A 21,865-nucleotide genomic window follows, 5' to 3' on the forward strand; every position below is an offset into this window, starting at 1 on the left:
TGTAGTGACACCATAAAGAAAAGGATCATTTACTAAACAACAAATAAGCTTGCAGTGGGGGAAGAAAAACAGAGCTCTTTGCTGGGGCTTCCGTGGAATAACACCTCCAATCAAGCTCTGCTTTTCACACCACGGGTGGTAAGCAAGAATAACTATTGGAGGACTGTTTCATGACAATTTTCTTCTCTGGTCTAAGATATTTAGCATCTCAAATCTTGTACTTTCACTTCTATGGCTGAGTTTCAAGTAACAGGCAACTACAGAATCACCATTTTGTATTTTACCTCCAAAGGCACATCCCGCACCCCTCCCCGCAGAAAAAAGAAAAAGAAAAAAAAACGAGAGAGGCAAAAAGAGACAAAAGAAAAATGTCTTTGTTCTCATTAGTTCCCTGCTCCTCCTTCTAACAGAAACTTCAGTGATTCTTAAACCAGGTATATTTAGAAGCACGTTACAAAATTAAGCTCATTTTCTGGATAGGACTCAACCTCCCCCAGAATCAACTGCTTCTGCATAATGCCACGTTGCCTTTTGATTCCAGCCATTTGCACAGATTAACACACACCTATGAAACATGAGGCAGCTGAAAACAGTGCCTCCATCACAACACTCACTTTTTTCGGAGAGGCCCTGCTTGAGCAATACTGAGCACAAACAATCAACACTGTGTTCCAAAATGCAGTTACAATGCTAACACCAGATCTTTTTCCAAACATGTAAAAACAGAATACACAGAAGAGGCAATAGTATTTAAGACATCTTTCTCATAGTTGCCTTTTATTAAATGTATCCCAGTACATCCTTGATTATGCTTTAGAAGTGTTTATATTTTTTTCCTCAGTGTTCCAGTGCCTTTATACAAAAAAGAAATTTGCAGTGGTATTAAAATGCCCCAAAATGTGGAATTTGTTTCTATTATAATTCAGATCCAAGTAAATATCACATTTCAGATATGAATTAACTTTATTAACCTTATGAGAATTCTGCCCTCCTTCCGCTCCTCTCATGGCAAGTAATCAGTAATGTTATCGCCTAACATACCCAGGAGAATATCTCATAATGGAAAGCTATCCCTTTATAGCCTAAAAATCCTGATTAGCAAAAAATTTTGACAGCTTGCATGTATCTACAAGATAATCCACAAGGGCTGCCTAGATGTAGGTGTTGCTAAAATAGTTAATATTCCAAGAGAATGATGATTAAATCACAGCTGGACAGAGAAATCCTCAAAAGTCACTGAGTAAAAGGCAGCACATACAAATCCCAAAATTTCTATGCATTTTATTTATTTCTGAGTTCTCCAGGTCTTGAACTAAGGTATTTACATGCTGAGTTGGTCTAGCCCTGAAACTACTAGAAACTATTTGTATACTTATAATGCTAGTTAACCAATATTACCTAAACCAATGCATACAGTGAAATGTTGGCTTCATTAAATCTATTTTTTACCCAATTAACTTTAATGAAATGAGATTCCTTTTTGCAAAAGAACCCTTAAAGCAATAACTGTCATACCAGATAACTATGCTAGTCTTACCAATAGCCCGGAAAACACCAGTAGTAGCATTTTGCATTAAAACAGCAAGTGAGAAGAAAATGAAGGTTCTCCATTTGTTCAAGGGATCTTTCTAGAAAACAATATTATCATTCATTTATAGACAGCGACAGGGTTAGTTTCTTGCAAATTTGATTCACCTTCTACTTGGTATTGTAACCACATGATTCTACTTGATGTAGTGTGTGCATGCCGGAACAAGGTAACTGAATCTATCATTAAAATTTATATTGCACATCTAACTGGTGATATTTAGGCAACAATACTTAATTATTAATATATTAAACCCAGATGTTTCCATCTTGTAACTGGCCAATACTTCCATGAAGCTTCGGTTGATTGAGTTTAATCACTGAAGTAATTGAAAGAGAAGATCGATGCAAAGACTGCAACAGCAGCTGCTATTACCACACCTAAAATAACAAAGGAAATGCATTCAGTGAGCAGCAAGGGCAACACATTCATCAGCAGCTAGGGTGTGGAGGGCAGGGTCAAGGTGAATTACAAGCAGGAGGAGAAACAATAAGAGCCACCCCAAAAACTATCTGCCACTGCTAAGCCTAAATCTAAACCTACAATAATGAAATTATAAAAGCTCCACATGACATTTCTAATCAGAGCAGGATCCTTCCAGAAACCCAGCTGACTGCATACTTCTGTAGTACCGTAGTCATGTCCTGGCCCATAAAATAACGCACTGACTCTGCAGTACTGCTTAATTCTAGGAATCGGATTAGAAAAAAAATAACAAAAGTTTCAAGCTATTAAGTTTTTTCTTTTCTGTGTGGTACTAGTCTACTCTGTAAGTCTCTTTGTAGCACAACAGTAATTTTCCTATTAACATGCTTGTTAACCGCTGCAGTTGAGAAGACCACACACAAAAAACCCAAAACGTCTGAGCAGTGATTCGAGCGTAAACATTTTCACATCCAAAGCACACACATATTTACTGCTATTGTTCTCTAATCTTCCAGTTACGATGCTCTACTAAGAATTAATAAAAACCAAAAGTTACTGCTTTGTTGACTAAAGCGCAGCTGTATTTTAATATGAAAAGACAGTCAAAACTCACAGCAAAGAGAACTGTACTAAGTGCAGACAGATATGTGAGAGCTGGATGAAGAAGTATCAAGGAGAAGTTGTATTTGAAAGAAGATTTCTGTGGCTGGTGTTCCCTGAATTATTGAGGGTGACAATTAGAACCCAAGCCCATATGTATTTGTCAGCTTACAATTAGTGAGTCACTAGCCAATTTATGGATGCCTACTTGACAAAGCCATTCAGCTGTGGTTGTTTTTTTTTTTTTTTTTTTGAAGTACAGAATTATGGAAGTGGTGGCTCTCCAGAAAAAAGAAAAAAGCTACACAGGCTTTCTGCCCTGTCTTGTAGGTTGAATGAATGCAAACAGAGGTTTTGTTCCAAGGGCAGGCTGTGGTTCTTTCTTCCCCAGAAATACCCTGCACCTACAGCACTGAAATAGGGACTCATTTTAGAGAAGTACTGTATTAATCTCACCAGTTTATTAATAATGCTGTGGAAGCTAAGAGTACTGAAAGGGCCCATTATAGTTTCTGGATTGCATAGCAAAATCCGGGAAGTAACATACCCATATGTTGTTGAATTTTCAATAGCAATGCTGCTTTTGTCAGTTGTTTCTGTTGTGTGTCATCCATGTTGTCAGTAACTGGACAAATATTAACTGCATGGAAATAAAGTGAAGGAAGTAAACACCAGTTGGAAAGCTAACAATTGTGTTTTACAGTTGAATTAATGCAAAAGGCCAAGATCTTCATATTAACTTTATAAAGTACATTTATGGCAGAAAAAAACCCAGTTTATTGCAGTAAAAATAGTACAGCAGCAACAGCATAGTACTAAACTATTCTATATACTTGTAAGAGCAAAAATAAAGAGAAAAAAATACATCTGGGAAGAAGTTACTCTTCCAGAACTCATTTTCCACATGCTGCTTCCAGAGTAATATATCCAATCCCATTTACATAACCTTGGAGTAGTCAAATTCTCCCAAGAGGGAACCACCAAAATGAACCATTAAGCACCCTCCAAGATCAAGGTTTTCCCTTCAAAGACATTTGTCCAGAGTTCAGGCTACATGCAAAACCCACTGCCACCAAAAGAATGAGTCCAATACCATTTCCCTACCCAACAGCTATAAATGTTGTTTTTCAAAGCACAGAAATTCCTCTTTGAAGATCCCCTGAAAATCCTTTTTCAGAGCATCACAGAGGACACATTCCCCTTTGGAACAATTACTAAATCCTTAGATTGCTCAGCCAGGATGTGAGCGAGCTTGACTCTTATTTCCAGACTGATGGGATTCAAACCCGGACCTATTTCCTTTCTAAACATTTCTCTAATCACTTGGCTATATCCACATGTTAGAGAGGGGGACGGGAGAAAGATGGGGATTAATCGTGAGTCCTGGAGCCAAACTTTTTAATTTGTCCCACACAGGCGAGCATGCTTTGGACTACGCAGTTTGTTGATACAGCTACTTGATTGTGGTGGCCCAAAGGTTTTCGATTTACATTCCTGTTCCCAGAATAGCTTGCTAAGGCATCTCTTGTCAAAAGTGCTGACTACAATTCAGTAGCTACTATTGCAGACATCTTCTGGACAAGTAAACAGTAAGAGAAAATCTTTGTGCTATTGCACTGAGCCCTGGGTGTGTTTGGAACAAACAGAATAGGCGTGCTGAGATAAGAAAAAAAAAGACTAAACAGATTGTTCTTGTTCAGAAAATGCAGAGCAAAAACCCACAGCAGTACCAGATACCAAGTTTTAGCAGCCCACAGAATGCTGATCTAAACAAAAACAGTTCTCCCGTTTCCAGAGTGTGATTTCCAATCACCTATAAATTACAAATTATATAACTGAGTATTAAGGCACATCCCTTTTATGACTCATATGAAAATGATTCATGCAAAAAGTACTTTCTCTACCATATCATTAGCTATGGGGGAAATGTATAATCTAGATGTGCTATCAGAAAGGTTGTTTCTGTAATTTAAGATGAGTCGTGCATGACTGTCTTCAAAATCTTCTTAAGTCAAAATTGCACACAATCTGATGTTACACAAAAGCTTCCAAACTAGACATCTAGGACCTGTCTTTAGCCATTTTTATCCCTGACCCCACTGACTTTGTACAGGATGTACTACAGCAGAGCAATTAATAACTGTCCGATAACAGGATAGCAAGATACATAAACACACATACATATCCATACATGAAGCATACACATTGCTTTAAGATGTCTCTGCAAGCTGCACATGCATGTAAAATAAAAGTAAGGACACAACATTTCAGTGCAAGAGGTGCTTTTCTGAAGAGAAATTATCACGTATCTCTGAAGCCCACTGGTCCACAATGAGGCCATAGTTCCGTTATTTTTTCTGTGCAAAGGAAAACACACCCTCATCTGCAGAAATGAATAAGCAGAAATCTTCAACTAGAGTAAATGAATCATGAATTGTTGCAAGATAGATTTTAAGTACCTTAACTAACACAGTAAGAGCACCACATTCTCTTCAAGCTACTTAATAGTTTTCCACTCCCTAAGTTACCTTTGAAGTCTAGACCCAGCAAGTTTCATTCTGCTTTGGTTTTGATGAGCAAGTAGGATAGTTTGTGCCCTCTAACTTTATATTTTTTTGCACCTTCATCAGAACTGTTGCACTTTTCTGAAGGTAACTTTTGAAGCTGCACATGAAGGCAGCAATGCTGGGTTGGTCAGGGGGAAGAAAAAAAAAAAAAGAGGAAAAAAGAAAAAAGCACCCTTGAACTAGTTAGTTACCAGAGGCATTTATGCCATTAAATTGCGGAAGACTTGCATTTGAAACAGCTGTAGTATAAATCACACAAAGAGTTTTCAAAAGTAGATGCTTTCTAGTACCAAATATGAATCCTTAATTCTTCATTAATTCTTCAGTCTGCTAACAAAGATGGCAAAGTGATTATCGGTACTGAAGCCTTATTTATGTTTATCCACTCAGGGTACTTAACATGCCACCACCACCACCACCCTCCACCAAGGACGAGCAGGGATTTAGTAAAGTCAATCATAACTGCAGATCTTTCAATCACTTGTATTAAAGCACTAAATGCCTTGAAACTACAGTGTTAGAGCTATTTATATTTTTCAATTATAAATGGATCAGTTTTTACTTCTTATTTTCCATGTAACAATTTTAAAGCATGACCCAGTAATGACCTCACTGGAGAGGAATCAAGAGAATAAAACTCTACGAGACAGCAGCAGAGGCCATACTAAAGTAAGCACATAAAGCTGACCTTCTCAAAATACCATTATTTCATATGTTTTGACTAGAAGCTGCTTAAAAACATCGTTTGGCTATACTGATTAGCTCCTCTTCTTCTCAAGGCCATACTTCAAAGAGCAACAGAAAAAGAAATTATTTGAAAAGCCTGCTCATGTTCTTGAATTTTAAACAAATCTTTTTATCAGCAAACTTTCCCCAGAACTTCACTATGAAGAGCATTTCCATTTAATTCAAGTTTGGTGCCTAAGACCACAGGAATTTTGATACAAACAGAAAGGCTGATGTCAAAATTCACTACAAACTAATCTTTATACCATATTATTGAAAATTGCTCATTATCAATAAAGATAGCAATAAGCTTTGAGAAACAATAAATGCTAGCTGAAAGTGAATGATGTCTTGAAAAAGCCTTTATCCAGGGGAAATCCCAAACTCTCATTATGTCACAAACATTTATAGCAATACTTAGACACTTCATACCAAAGTGCCAATAAAAATAAAATTGCAAAATTAATGCTTTTCCTACAACACAGAACACTCTTCTTACACAGTTAACAAGTCTAATTTCTAAAATGTCTTCCTGGCATTAATAAAAATGTATAACTAGCTTGTGATTTTAAAAAACCAAAAGTTAATAATGCCATAACAATAATTACCAGAATCAAAGAGTGTTGTGCTGATAGCATTATTGCTATCATTGCTATTAACAGAACCCATTCTACAGCCAAACTTTATGGTGTTCACCGGGACAAGACCAGTCTCAGTTTCTTTCAGAAATCCTTTTTGTATGTTTTCCCCTTTCCTCTGCTATGCACTTCTTTAATTTACATAAAAAAAAAAAAATCCCACACAACTAACTCTTATGACCAGCAAGCTACACGAACACACAAACTCATTTTGTGAGCTATCTGGACATCATTTTACACATATTAATGGCATCAAATCTTTGTGATGCATTGCTGCTGGTCTAATAGTGCTCGCTTCCTACCTCCAGATGACACATCCTTATACAAGCAATAAAGCTAAACTGAATCATCTTCTCTATCCCTCCCACATGTATCTCCACTGCTGCAACAATATTAACTTGCTTCCCCAAGTTATACTAATTCCTTAAAGCTCAGTAATAATTAGCTTTAAGATTATTTAAGTCACTCTTATAACACAAGAGAGATTTTTACAGGCTTTTCTGTTTTTCTTGAGGTTCCTGACCTGTGTACATCTTCTACTTATCCAGTATGAGTCAGATTCACCGCTAACACATTTAGTTAAGACCTGGAAAAACTGATTATTTTAGAAAAACATAAGAATTTATAGTTAGCTCTGAATTAAGAAACTCAAAAAAATCCTCCAAGTAAACAAATAGGTCAAGTAGAACATCAGCAGTCACAGTTCACCCTACACAGCAAGTTCATGGCTACATTTTCCGGGTTTTTTTGGCCCTAAATACCAACATCAAAAAGTGTCCAAAGTTCTTATCTGAAAATTAGTGGGTTTGTTTTTTGTTTCTTTGGTTTTTTTTAAAATTTAAATTATAAAACTGTAACCTATAGCTCATATTCACATTGATTGGCGGGGAAAAAAGGGAAGAAATATCTTCCATAAGATCACAGGAAGTATTATTAGATGCATTTCAAATACAGATTTGACTCCTACATTGAAATTAAAGCTGTATTGGGAAAGAAAAAAAAACCAACAGGAAATGGTATAAACCAGATATATTCTGAAAAAGGAAGAAATTAACTAGATTCTAGCAAAATATCTGTATTAAAAGGAATGTAACAGTCTCATAATCAGATCATAAACTTATAAGACATTCAGCAGAAAATGAAAAGCTCTCTCAATTTTCTTTCCATTTTGGAAGAATCACAAACCTTCAGTTTTGGGCACTGCATTTGATACATATATTAAAACACACAGAACAAAGAAAGGTAATTTGTATTTTTTAAAAGGTCAAGTTCTGTGCCTGAAGACACATTAGACTATATTGTATATTTTTAATATTTAGTGAAAACTGTAGATTTCAACTCTTATTGAGTTGAGAAGACTCTCAACTTCTTATTCTAATTTATTCTAAGTAGTATCAGAACTACTCCGCTCTTAAACCAGCAAAGTTCAACTACTGAAAAAGTAACCATAATATAAAGCTTGGCATGTTCTTCTTACAGTTTATTTGCCAATATAGATCATCCTTAATTCATGTGCAGAGTAATGTATTCAAATCTTGTTCAACTGAACTGCAGTTCATGAGCTGCAACCATGCTTCCACACATAATGCAGTACAAGAGCAAAATATTTGAGAGAAGAGAGGTCTGTTACAAGTCAAAGAAAAACCTGCAAGAACCCTTACCACTTTTCAGAAATACATTGAAACTGTAATTAGATTGATATAAACCCTTAAAGCTTGATATGAAGTAATCATTATCAATGGTCTGGATGAGGGGATCAAGTGTACCCTCAGGAAGTTTACAGATGACACCAAATTGGGCAGGAGTGTTCATCTGCTTGAGGGTAGAAAGGCTCTACAGAGGGACCTGGACAGGCTGGATTGATGGGCTGAGGCCAATTGTATGAAGTTTAACAAGGCCAAGTGCAAGGTATTACACTTCAGTCAAACCAACCCATGCAATGCCACAGGAAGACTGCCTGGCAGAGCAGCACCTGGGAGTGTTGGTCAACAGCCGGCTGAACATGAGCCAGCAGGGTGCCCAGGTGTCCAAGGCGGCCAACAGCATCCTGGCTTGTATCAGGAACAGTGTGGCCAGCAGGAGCAGGGCAGTGATCGTGTCCCTGTACTTGGCACTGGTGAGGCCACACCTTGAATACTGTGTTCAGTTTTGGGCCCCTCAGTACAAGGACATCGAGGTGCTGGAGCATGTCCAGAGAAGGGTAATGAAGTTGGTGAAGGGTGTGGAGAGTGGGTATTATGAGGAGAGGTTGAGGGAACTGGGGTTGTTTAGCCTGGAGAAAAGGGTGCTGAGAGGAGCCCTTATTGCTCTCTACAACTACCTGAAAGGAGATTGTAGCAAGGTGGGTGTTGGTCTCTTCTCCCAAGTTATTAGTGATAGCATGAGAGGAAATGGCCTCAAGGTGCATCAGGGGAGGTTTAGATTGGATATTAGGAAATATTACTTCACTGAAAGAGTGGTCAGGCATTGGAACAGGCTGCCCAGAGACGTGGTGGAGTCACCATCCCTGGAGGTGTTCAAAAAATATGTGGACATGGCACTTCAGGGTATGGTTTAAGAGGCATTATAGTGTTGGGTTGACAATGGGACTTGATGATCCTAGATTTCTTTTCCAACCTTAATAATTTTATGATTCTATGATTCTAAGCCAACTTTAAACATATCCATATCTGGATATAACTGGCCTTTACCATTAGTCAACATTCTTTGTAATCTGTGATGCAGTCTGTCCTGGCTCTCAGATACTGTATTTACCCGAGTTGATTTCCTCTGCTATATGGATATCTTCAGCTTGCACAGATTGATCCAACATTTCAACAAAACGTTCCTGAATTTCTCCAGTGGTCTCATCACCAAACTTATAATCACTGAGCATCACACTGGATCCAGCAACAGGGACAAACAGTCTTTGAGGTAAGACATGATATTCCCTCTCAAAACCTAAAAGAAAAAAGGGCGGAAAAAAATACCATCCAAATGAAAACCTTGCCAATTATGATAAGATTTCTCATTAAACTCTGACCATAACGTAAAGCTATTGCAAAAGAACTGCTCAAGGTTTCCATGTAAAAATCCTGTTTTCAGGCATGGCTTGTTTAGGTGTTACTGTTTTATGAAAGTTTTGACTGATATTATACTGATTTATGTTCTTACATAGGTCTCTCCAGAAATACCTGAGACACCTCCGAAACAGACCATAAAATATTAAGCAGACTTTTTTCACGTTTAGAATGACAAGCAGAAGAACTCCGGGAAAGGCTGCAGATAAGAGTGTACACAGAACAGCATGATTTCAACACCACAAAGGATTGCAAACACTTGGCTGGTTTATGCCATCCTTAAAGCCACAAAGTACGGGTGCCACCTAAAGAGGAAACCGAAAACTGCATGCAATTGAAAACAAATTTAAATCATGCAGGTTGGATGAAGATGGCTAACACCAAAATGAACCATGTTATCCTAAAGTAAATGGTAATTCTGAACATGAATAGGTTTTCCTTACACAATCAACCTGCTCCCATTTATTTGCTTTTTTTTTTTTTCCTAAAATCACTACCAAAGATAGTATCTTTTAAAAGGCTTCCCTTTATATAAAGATCTTCAAATTGATATTTTAATTAACTAGTAATACTTGGTTTTAAAAAAAATCAAAAGCAAAAAAAGCACTACAAGAAGAAGAGAACTTGACACAATTGGACTGACCCCAAAAAGTTTCAAGAATCACCCAGCAGGAGCTAGGCAATCTGGTCTCAGCACGTACCCCCTTAGTTTTTAATATAATCACTATAGGAAGTTTTCTTTTCATTAGATGAATTTGCATTGCATTCTGGTCTCTGCGTGGTACCCTGTTAAATTCAAGCTAATGCAAATAGTGATGGTGCTGAAATAAGATCTACTTCTTTAAATGACACAAAGCTTGTAAAATGGTATTTGATGAAGAGAAATAAGTTCAGGGGACAGAGACAACACAGAGGATATATTTGTACAGTTACTTAGGGAAAAGAATCAGGATACTTTTTCACATCATAATCACCATATACAATACCATATTTAATTTAATGAACTATTGAACTTCAGAGCTCATGCCCACTAGTATTTTTAACATAGGTGATATAAGAACAGGGAAGACCATGTCCAGCTGGTTCTTTGAATCCTACTAAGTTTTAGCATACTTCAGTATTAACAAGAATACCATGAAGTAGTTTAAAAAAATGAAAAATTAAAAACGTACAAGTTACAGTTGGAACTTCTGCAACAGGAGTTTCAACTACAGAATTTGGAAATTTTGTAAATTTTAAAATCAGTGAGAAAGAAGCTGAAATTCCATTTTGTGGTCATGAGGACTGAATTCAAACCGTGTGGAAGCTGTGATGCCAAAGAACATAGCTGCACTTGACAAAATTTTTCATAATTTAAGAAAAAGTCAAGGCTGCCAAACAGAAATTGTACCACTTGCTTTTTATTCTGCTCTAACCATACTGAAACTTCAGTACACCAGCAGAATTTTCTACAAGAACCAAAATTCACTGCGAATGTAAGCTGTTTTTTCTCTGAATTCCTACTTTTTTTGTGAGGTCCTTCATTTATAATGAGATCTTCAAATAGTATTTCACAACGATCACTCAATGTGTTTATTATGTCTCTTTTCAAAGCCTGCAAGGACAAAGCGAAAACATCAGTAATAGAAAAGATATTTGCAAAGCTTTTGACTAGTAAGAAACAACAAAAGAAGTCCCTTGTAGGTTTAACCCATGTTGACAGAACAGTTTTTCTAGAAAATAAAAATTCGAAAGAGAATTTTAAAAAGCCCAATGATATCAAAACACATAAAACAAAAATGAAAAGGCTGAGGAAAATTTTAGTATTGTTAGAGTAAGAACTGACAACTTCTAGACATTACTTTTAAAAACAAACAAAAATAATCATGAGGCATTGCCTCAGTAAGGAAAAAAAAATAATCACAGCCTAATCACTTTGACAATTTGTGCAAAGATTCATCAGGGAAAAGCCTTAGCAACAGAAGACATAACCGGCTAAGAGTGGAAAAAGGCACTGAATCAATCACACAAGCACACAGATGGTTTCTAAAACAATCCATATATTCAAGGGGATGAACATTTTTACCCAATTTAGACCACATCATTTTGGCAAAGAAAAATCAGTACGATAAAATTAATGTATTTCAGAAAAAACAACTCTGATGAACTAACAGCCTTTTCAATACCTGAATAGCTTCTTTAACTTTTGGTTTGTTGTTATGTATGTAGGCTCTGCATTTCACAGCACCTTTGAGATTTATGGAAGCACTGCAGACCTGGACTGTAGCTGTCGATCTATGACTTGAACCCTGGTACTGAAAAATAAACACATTTCTGTTGTAGCTTGTTACCAAGGCACTTGCTGCGTGGGTAACAAAAAACAGAACTCGGAAATTAATAGCATACCTTAAGATGTTTACATATAACCTGTGTTCCCTCATAATTTCTATCTCTAAGGTTTGGGTTTTTTTAGCTTTGTTAGTTAAGACTGAAAAATCTCTGTCCTTTTCTATTATGTAAAATATATTTACTTTTCCAGACATTCCATTTCTTGCGATTTAAATATTTGTGTCTATTAGCCTTCTAAAACTTTTCAGGCAAGTGGCTTGTGGCTAATATTAGTATTGCAATCTAGAAACCTTTTTATCATTTTCTTTTTAAATGATGAAGTTTTTATGCTTACTATATAGTAGGCATAGCCTATGGTATTCTGAGAGTCATCCTATCAGTCAGTACTAAATTATAAATGTGATCACATTTAAAACTGTATCAAACTGTTGCCTAGAAATATTCGCCTTAATTACCAAAACAATGAGTGTGCTGCTTGAAGCACTCTAAGACAACATCTGGAAACACAGGGATGCATAAATTCCCCATGAACTGCAAAAACTACTTCTTCCAAAATAAAAAGCTTTCCATTCTGAGGCAATCAACCATTAGAACAATGTAACAACAAAACAAGTTGAGATACTCATCAAGTCTTTAAAATGGCATTTTATACATTGCTAAAAGTTTTCCTAAACATAACTTTAGAGGAACCAGGAACTACCTAATAAAACAGGATGGCCTGTGCTGTGCAAGAAGCCCACAGGACAATGCCTGGACACATTTGGACTTCAGGACCTAGATGGGGCCACCTAATTCAGGATTCAAGTCAGCATAACCTCTGGTACAGAGGAAAGTTCAGACACACTCCTGACAGCTCCAGACTATGATTCAGCTCACAGGATCTGTACCTTAATCCAAAACTAGTGATTGAGCTTCTGACGAAAGCATTCAAGTAAACATCCATAGCTATCCATGGCAAGTTGAAGCATGGGAGCGATTCTGAACTTCAGAACAATGCAAAGCCACCTTGAAATCAAGGCACACAGGTACATACAGGAATCCTAGTATCAAATTAGTTAGTTTGCGGGACTTCATTTCTATAATCAGTTTTTCAAATTTTCTGTGCAGCTGTACTGTGCCATTCTTCAATAATGGTTATTACAGCATGGGAATTTCCAAAGACACAGTTTCCCAGTCAACATCCATGGAGGTATAAAAAGTCTTAGGACAAAGTAAGCTGGATTTCTAGACAGTAATTCAGAATGTTCTTTTATTTTTTATTCTATTTTAGAAGATAGCAGAGAGGTTATACTTTACAAACCACTAAATACTTACCAGCTGAGTCAGAACCTTGACATCAGAAAACTGAGGGCTGGATTGAGTATTTCCTCTTAACTTTTTCTGAGAGAAAAAAAAATTCTTTGTGTCATGAAACAGGAAAAAATCTCCCTGAATCAAAACCTCCTCACTATGGTATAAAATACGCCCTGGTTTATAGCTTTTAAGAGAGAAAAATGGCACCAAGAAAACAGCCATGAGAATATAATTACAAAACTAGAAGGAGAAATGAACGGATCAGTCAAGCAATGTGTTTCCACCCTTTGTTAAACATTTAGACATACACAGGTCTTGGAAATCTCATCACCTACATTCACAACTTACTCATGTTCTTTAATAAGTACACAGCGCATAGAAAATTTTTTAGTCAGACTTCACATACAATTATTGCATCCACATTGCCAGAGGAAGAAGAGGCAATTTGCAGCAATGAAGACGGGAACACAAGGGCTCCTGCGTTATTCATTACTTGAAATAAGCCAATTAGATCAAAATATTGTACAGAAGACAACTCAGTCAATGCTTTATCACACTGGAGATTCTAACTACACATCTGTTAGAGTTCAATTCCTTGTTGTTTGGTACTCGCCTGCCCTTCCAGTAGTTCCGTATCATCTTTAACTTGTCCGTTGATCAGAAACACACTGTCTTCTATCTGTTTTGACCATCGATTTAATCCATTCTTTTAAAAAAAGCGAAGACACAAAAATCTCGTAAGAAAAAGGACAAAGAATTTCACTAAAGAAAGAGTTAAACAGTATCATGTCGAAAGTTATAAAAATACCATATTTCAACGTTAGTCCGAGAAAGTTTCAAAGTCTCTGAAAAATCTGTATGTTTTTCCAAAGCTAAATCTTAAAACCAACATGTTCAGAATATCTTCATTTTGAAACAAGCATTTCAAAGTACTTAAGCACTCCCCAGGGGTTTTATTTTTGTTAGAGAGGGATGCAGCCTACTAAAAGCCAATTCATACTAAAAGCACCCCATACCCCTGTTCTAATTGGATGTAATCTTGACTAGGTGAAGCAGCAGAGACTTTAGTTGGAATAATCAGGACAATTGCCAAACAGTTTTGATTAAAGGAAACTGCCAACACTAAGCACAGCAGAAGAAAATCTATCTGCATTTTTTATACTATAATGCTTCATAGTAACTTCAAATTCCATATAAAAGGAATAACTGCTAAACATTCTCCACTGGTCAGTCCTACCTCTCTGCTCACACTACTCAAATATTTCTCTCCCATTTAATTTTCAACAGAGAAAGTAGTAGAGACCAACTACAAAACTAGTGCAGCTGGTTAGTTACCTTGGTATTCTTCTCCAAGTCATGGTTTGGTGAAGTAGCAAGAAGTGGAATGTGAATATTAACATTTACTGTGCAGTCCAGAGCTAACCAGGAAGCAGACAGAGCACTCTGGTACTTCCAATCTGCCGGTTTAGCTGAACTCTGAGAGCAGAAATAAGCAATAAAGCGTCTATACAAAATACTGTATAAGTGAGAGTTGTTTCTTTTTAAAACATTATTTGTCATGCATTAAAAACTGTACAACACAGGATGACAAACTTACCTTTGGATCTTGTACGTCATAGGTTCGGCAAACTACTCTTTGCTACTTAAAGAAAAAGATCCAGTGGAAAGCAAAAAAACTATTAAGAACAATTCACAATTACTTTGTCCTTTACTTAACTTCTTTGATGAGCTAATTTATGCTCTGAAGAAAGTTCTCACCTTTCATTAGTGTAATAAAGTGGAAAAACATTTGACTGTCAACTCCAACTATCATAGTGATGCTGTTCCGCCTCTTACAAATATATTAAGATCAATAGGTATTCACAGGGAGAACCAATGCACCAGTTTGCAATTTGTCCTCATCTCTCTCAGCTCTCTAAAGAAAAGTCTTACTTTTTCTCCTTGAATTATCTCATTATCAACAAACCAAGCAATCTTCTGCAGCACCAGTACAGATCCCACATGCCTGCTACTGCCCCATTTCCATGTCAGTACAATTGGCAACAGCAAGTTTAAGAAGCTATATGGTATTTTAGACATTTTCTTCAATTTATGCAAATACTAACTGACTGGGGAAGCCATAATTTGGTGCCAACACACACACAATGCTAACAGTAAGAAATTATGGAAATTTTGTGAGGGTAAGAGGGTCAATGGTCTTACTCATGGCTAATCAGAAAATTCCATGATTTCAGCTTACTAATCTATGCCTATCTGAACTCAAACAACTTTCCCCTCTCCATTTATAACTTATTCAGAAACAACTACAGAAACAAGGTTGGGGGTAGCAGTCTCAAGCAATAAATCTTGCACATAAAGGATACTTCTTTGTAGCAGAACAAATCTGAAGAGCTGCTCTGTCCGAGACCTCCTCCTCAGCAGGTTTCCAGAGCCTTCTTTTAGTCAAGGACTTTTCCACAGAGAAGATTAGCTAAAGATAAAAAAAACATTATGGGTTTTTCCACAAAAATAATGCATTATAATTTCTGGAAAACAATCTTGCATTAAAGTTCTAAGTCTGAGTGTTATCATGATTACGTATGCACACAAAATACAGCTCATGTCACCAAAATGTCATGTAAAAAGAACATTCATCAAAAATGCACAGGCAACTACTCCAAACTGAAAGTTGCTAGTGAAACCTTAAATCAGCTTCTTCATAAACTGAGCCAAACAACATGGATTCACATATTCAACAGTATGCTTTTCTCCCTACAAAAATATTACAGCTTTATGCCTACCAGTTGAGGATCCGGAAAGACAGCTGTGCGAAATAGCTACTAATTAAAAAAAAAATCAAACTTTAATTCAGGAATCACCAATCACCTGGACACATCTCACCTTTTTTGTTGGCTACTAGTTTCAGTAATCACAACTGCAATGCGGTTCCACTGCACTTCCAAAACTGAACCTTGGACCTTAGGCTTAAAAACCTACTCATGTTTAAATTGCTTAACATGCTTAGCTTATAAAAATGATAAAATGAACCTACACCTACAGCACAGAAACTAAACGTACCCCCATAAAAATGCATTAAGTCTATCAGACAGTAGCACGTTCTAAGTAGTTTTTAAATATAACCCCACACACCTAAGTCAAATACCACTAGTTCTATACGAGACATTCATTTTCAAGGAATCCAAACTATAGATCTTTCACTAATGTAAACTTTTTAATCTGAACAATTAATTCAGCCAAAAAAAAAAGCTAATATGCTACCACTAGTAACACCTGTGCCAGAAGGATTTAGCTTAACATAAACCTCGAAGATGTTCTCCCTAAGGTAGAATGTCTGCTTCCAGTAAATACAGTAAGATTTGCTACTGCAGTAACAAAGATCACAAGAAACAGAAACTTGGCAAATCAAGCTGTGGTACAGTCCCACAGGACAGTAATTTCTGAGTTTTCAGTCTCAAAACCATACATCAAACCAGAACATTTGTACTTTTAGATAGAGCAACAAATCAACCATATATACTCAAGACTGACAGAAAATTATTCAGCTGCACACCTAAAGATATTCCTGTCTTTCCCCCAGAAAGTATACTTACCTTGCGCAATGCATTTTGACTATCGTTTGACAGTTCTGGAGTTGCAATAATAAATACACCAAGAACTAATAAGCCTCCAGGAAGCATTCTAGAAACCTTAAAAATAGAAACAAACATGTATTAATAGGAATGAGATCTAGCAACCATGCAAATTGATATATAAAAGATTTCTAATGAGACAGGCATGCATCAAGAATAGAAATTAAATAAGCATGACTTTGTCACTTATAGGTTCCTCTGAAATGCAAGAACACAGTACCTTGTAAATTATCTCACTTCAGCCCTACCAAGTCTCCATTTCATGACAAACTTTGAAAACAATACAGATATTTTGGTTTAAAATATCTGTGCCCAGCATGGTTAGTGTGGAGTAAGTGAATGTGGCCTTCCATGATCTCATCGCCCTTATTGGACGCAAGTCGCGGGATATAAAAACAACCCACAGAAAAACACAGAACTGAGGCCTTGATATGCGGGACAGAATGTCAGGGGCACAGCTGGAGCACCGAAGCAGGAGAGCACGCTTATCTGTGTTTATACCATATATGGAACTAGTGTGATAAAACACATTCGGAGGCAGAGAGAAGGGAAAAATACTAGCTCAGGAGGCAGACTATATTAAGGCTGCCCTTTTGTTAATAAACAACTTCAGCTTTGCTTGTGTATGAATACAGAGTCTGTGTTGTGAATTGCCACAGGTTAGGAAGGTTCTTTTACTTTGAGAAAAACGCTTGGGATTACACAAACTATAAGAATAGTTTTTGCAAGTCTTATTTCCTTCCTATTCCTCCCACCCCCTTCATTAACTCACACCACGCTACCTGACTGGCGTGCGTAGTTATCCATTCTTCATCAACAGATGCCAGTTTCGAAGGACTGATGTTGTCTTCCTTCTGCTCTTCTTTTGGAGGTGTTCGAACAGCCCGAATTACGTAGTCTCTTTGTGGGGAACACTTTCAAAAAGATCCATATAAGCAAATATATCGTGAGGTTGACATCAAGTCTGAGAATATACTGTGTAGTATAGTAACTGTAAGGTCTGCTTTACAGTAGGTATCATCAAACTGTATTGTAATCCCTTACAAAAATAATTCCTTCATTAATTTGCCTTTGCCTTAAAGCCTTGGTAAGTGATAAGTTTTATCTTTAAGGTTTAAATTTATTTTCTGTGTGTCATATCTTTCACAAAGGATTTTAAAAGTATTTGGTTGACACTACGAACCCTTTACAGAAGTCCCTTCTGCTCACATTACCACCCTCCTGCACTACACAAGCTCAGTGGGATGTTAATGGACTTATCCCAGATGATTAAGGCCAAGGGGGTTTTCCCCTATTAACATGAACGAATGGAACAGACTTCAAATATTTCACACTTACCTGCCCTATTAACAGGCCAGTCACATAAGGCTTTACTTTTGCACTGAGGTCTGAAAGATACTGCCCAATAGCTTCCTCAACAAAGTAAGTTCTACCCATTGCTGCCGGTTTAAGATTAAGGACTGTAGTTTCAATCTACAAAACAAATAATACATAAAGTCAAAGAAAGTATATATACTACACTGGTTACCATGTGTGACATAAAAGTGCCACACAAAGATTCTAAATAGATTAATACTTTATCTGTCAGCAGAGGCTCGTTAAATAGCTTTACAATCTGCAAGTTTATTTTTTTTCTAATGAAAACCATTAGTCTGTATACTAAAGGAAGAAGTATGCGACCGTTATTTGAAAGAAAACTATTTTAAATACCTGACAAGTAATGCAAGCAAATGCTAGGAAAAACATGTCTCCAAGCAACAATTTTTTTGCTGCATCATGTTCCATCAGAGGCCAGAACGTAAAGCATGCATTTTTGCATTCACATTTCTCTTTGAGGGATTTGCTAAATTCTACACTTGTACTTAAACATGCCACAGTTTTAATTCCAAATCCTAAGACATTAAAAGCACAGCATCTATGGACTACCCAAAAGGCCATCTTCATAGGTCCCATCAACAGCCATACGAACCCGGGACATGGGGACTGCCACAGACGCTCCTCCCTTTCAAACAGCTTCATGCATTGAGAGCTTTCACGAAAATTAACCGTCATAGAATCACAGAATGTCCTGAGTTGGAAGGGACCCACAAGGATCATCAAATCCAACTCCTGTCCTTGCACAGGACAACTTCAAAATTCACATCATGTGCCTGAGGGTGTTGCCCAAGTGCTTCTTGAATATGGTCAGGCTTGGCGCCGTGGCTGCCTCCCCGGGGAGCCTGTTCCAGTGCTCCACCGCCCTCTGGGGGAAGAACCTCTTCCTAATACCCAACCTAAACCTCCCCTGGCACATCCTCCTGCCATTCCCTCGGGTCCTAAACTATTAAAACACTGAAGCCAAAGAGCACATGGTGAGGAAGCAAAGGGCACCCCGAGTCCCCGCAAAGGCGTCTGCTGGAGACTGCTGCGCACGGATGGCGGAGCTGAAGGAGGGGGGCGGGGAGGAAGGAAGGCTGTCACCCACCTCACCTCACCTCAACCCACACGGCTGGGCCCGGGCCCAAAGCCCCTCCGCACCCAGCCGTCCTTGCAGCCCGGCGGCGGCTCCCGCACGGCTCCCCTCAGTAGCCCAGCAGGCTCGGCCGCCCCCGGCTCCCCCCGCCCGGCTCTCCCCGCCACCTCAGCGCCTCCGCTGCAGCCCGCCGCCGGGGTCGCCGACGTCCCGGTCACCAGCAGGCGCCGCTCGCGCCCAGGCACAGGGAGATGACGCACGCCAAGCCAGACCCGAGGGCGGGAAAAGGGCACGCAGAGGGAGAGCTCCGCGCCAGCGCCGCCATGCTTTGAGTGGCGGAAGCGATAACGTCTCCTCCCCCTCCATTTCCCGGTCCGCAGGACCCCCCAGGAGGGCAAGCGGGCCGCGGTGAACCTCGAGATGAGGGTTGCGGGGCTCCCGCCTCTATTTCAGCCGCTTTCATGCCTTAACCAGTACTACAGTCACACTCAACATGGCGGAAAGAGTTGCCCTACCGGAAACGGAAGTGCTTACAGACGCCGCGGTCTTTTGGTGGAAAACTACACTTCCCATGATGCCGCCGGGGCCCGTCCCGCCCGGTGTCGCATGCGTGGTCGCGGCGCCTGCGCAGCTGGGCGCGGGTGGCGGTGCGGCGGGGACGCGCAGCGGCGCCTGGGGTTGCGTCCAAGATGGCGGCGGTGCTGCAGCAGGTCCTAGAGCGGGCCGAGCTCGCCAAGCTGCCCAAGGCGGTGCAGGGGAAGCTGGAGCGCTTCCTGGCCGACCAGCAGAGCGAGATCGACGGGCTTCGAGCCAGACATGAGCGCTTCAAGGTGGACAGCGGTGAGTGCGGGTCGGGGGGAGGCCGGAGGAGCGGGAGTGGAGGTGAGGGAGCAGCAGGAGCAGGGCGGGCCGGGCCCCTGCGGGGTCAGGGCGGACCTGACGGGGTGTCGTGGTCCTCGAAACGCTGTCGGGGGTGCCGGGGGTCTGTGAGGTGGGTGTGCGGGTCCCCGGCCCGGGCAGGGTCCCCGGGGCTGGGGGCGTTTCATCTCCCATGCCCGGGTGGGGGCCCTGTAGCTGAGACCTGATAGAGTTTTTTTCTCTCACTTTGCTTGTCAAGAGGAGTCTGATTTTTTTTTTCTTTTTGCAAAGGACTATTCGGAGTTAAAACTGTATTCAGAATGGGCTTAAAGAACAGCTTTTCGTCAGGTTTTTAACAGGCAGTGATATGTTTCAGTCTGCTGTAATCTTTGTTGTGTAAGAGAAATAATGATTTGTTTATCCAGCTCTCAAATAGCCTTAGGTTTATACTTTTTCTGCTAAATTCCATGTTGAAGACCATAACCTTTCTGTAAAATACACCTGATGGGATCAACATTTTTATATTTATTTGGAGGTTACTTGATTACAGAAAAATAATGCCATTCAAAAACTAGAGTAGAAATGAAGAAGAGCATAGATGAGTATAAGTGCTGGGCAGGGTTGCGAATATGATTTGATTTATCGGGTAGGTGACACACTTCTGATGTAAACATTACTTCCACCTTTCCTTCAACCTTTTTCACTTCTATGATAAAAATATTGCTGAAGTAAATTAGTTGATAAAGCATAGTGTAAATTAAGGTAACCCACAGATTTTAGCAGGTTAGTCTCTTTCAGGTCTGTTCTTCTCGTATGTAGCTGGAGGGGCAGCATTATTTGAAATTGTAAGATGTGATAGGAAGCATAAGATAAGTAAAAATCCCTCAGTACTTCCTTAGAAGCCCACTATGCCTGAGAGTGAGATTAGTTGTGCTTTTACTACGTATTTTACAGTTAAGCTGTATAACATAGTTACTGTTTCAGACAACATCTAATTATTTTTCTGAGTGCTATGGGATATGCTGCGTAGAGCACAAAGGTTGGTTTTAAGAAGTGTTCATAAAAATTTTCTAAATCAAAGCTTTTGATACCTAGGGTTATGTGGATTTTATCATATGTATATAGAAATATGCTACAGTTAAAAGAAGTTTTAAGTTGATGAGACGACACTGCAGAATTGTGCTGATACAACATTCTTTAGCTACATCAAAAAAATGTTACAGAATTACTAAAATTAATTAGGCTGTTATTTTGTGGATCATTTCTGGAAACTTATCACTTTTCATGCTAAGAAAGTGTTTTCAACAATGTTAATTTGATGTGGAAATGAATCTTTTTGCCTTCAAAAATACTTTTTCTTAAAATTCTACTGTAGTCTTATTTTTAGATGTCGTCTTTATAAATACCACTCTTTAATAAAGATTCCTTTAATAAGGATCCTTGATAAAGGTGAGAAAGAAGAAGAAATGTTTATTAAGTGAAACTGAGATAACATTGTTATTTTGCAGAACAACAGTACTTTGAAGTAGAAAAGCGTCTGGCTCAAAGTCAGGAGAGACTTGTAAATGAGACACAAGAATGTCAAACTCTCCGTGAGGAGCTTAAGAAACTTAGTAAGTATAACTGCACGTTCTTAAGGCTGAGCAGGATATTCTTTTTCAGTCCAGTGTTATGCTGAAATGCTTGAGGTTTTAAATAGGA

General features: G+C 38.7%; 2 protein-coding genes across 7 annotated transcripts in view; one reads left to right on the forward strand and one right to left on the reverse strand.

Annotated features, from left to right (window-relative positions):
• Positions 1-747: 747 nt before the first annotated feature.
• ODR4 (odr-4 GPCR localization factor homolog) lies at positions 748-19,638 on the reverse strand. Of its 4 annotated transcripts, none has more exons than XM_075096760.1 (14): positions 19,474-19,638; positions 18,193-18,327; positions 17,637-17,768; positions 16,816-16,911; positions 15,589-15,695; positions 14,823-14,859; positions 14,561-14,701; positions 13,839-13,931; positions 13,247-13,312; positions 11,770-11,898; positions 11,108-11,198; positions 9,300-9,485; positions 3,162-3,254; positions 748-1,968 (listed from the first exon to the last, which is right to left on the reverse strand). In XM_075096760.1, the coding sequence occupies exons 2-14, from the start codon at positions 18,289-18,291 to the stop codon at positions 1,901-1,903; spliced, it is 1,338 nt and encodes a 445-aa protein (XP_074952861.1). In that variant the 5' UTR covers positions 18,292-18,327; positions 19,474-19,638; the 3' UTR covers positions 748-1,900. The 4 variants fall into 4 exon arrangements, with proteins under 4 accessions (XP_074952861.1, XP_074952860.1, XP_074952859.1 ...); XM_075096759.1 differs by lacking the exon at positions 19,474-19,638 and adding an exon at positions 19,319-19,468; XM_075096758.1 differs by lacking the exon at positions 19,474-19,638 and adding an exon at positions 19,329-19,465.
• Positions 19,639-19,935: 297 nt separating this feature from the next.
• TPR (translocated promoter region, nuclear basket protein) overlaps positions 19,936-21,865 on the forward strand; it is a 42,620-nt gene continuing 40,690 nt past the window's right edge. For all 3 annotated transcript variants that reach the window (XM_075096762.1, XM_075096763.1, XM_075096764.1), the window contains exons 1-2: positions 19,936-20,146; positions 21,673-21,777. In XM_075096762.1, the coding sequence (XP_074952863.1) occupies positions 19,996-20,146; positions 21,673-21,777 (256 nt within the window). In that variant the 5' untranslated portion in view covers positions 19,936-19,995. The remainder of the gene's footprint in view (positions 20,147-21,672; positions 21,778-21,865) is intronic.

Source organism: Phalacrocorax aristotelis, chromosome 6 (genome assembly GCF_949628215.1).
Source record: "Phalacrocorax aristotelis chromosome 6, bGulAri2.1, whole genome shotgun sequence".
Classification (NCBI taxonomy): Eukaryota; Metazoa; Chordata; class Aves; order Suliformes; family Phalacrocoracidae; genus Phalacrocorax; species Phalacrocorax aristotelis.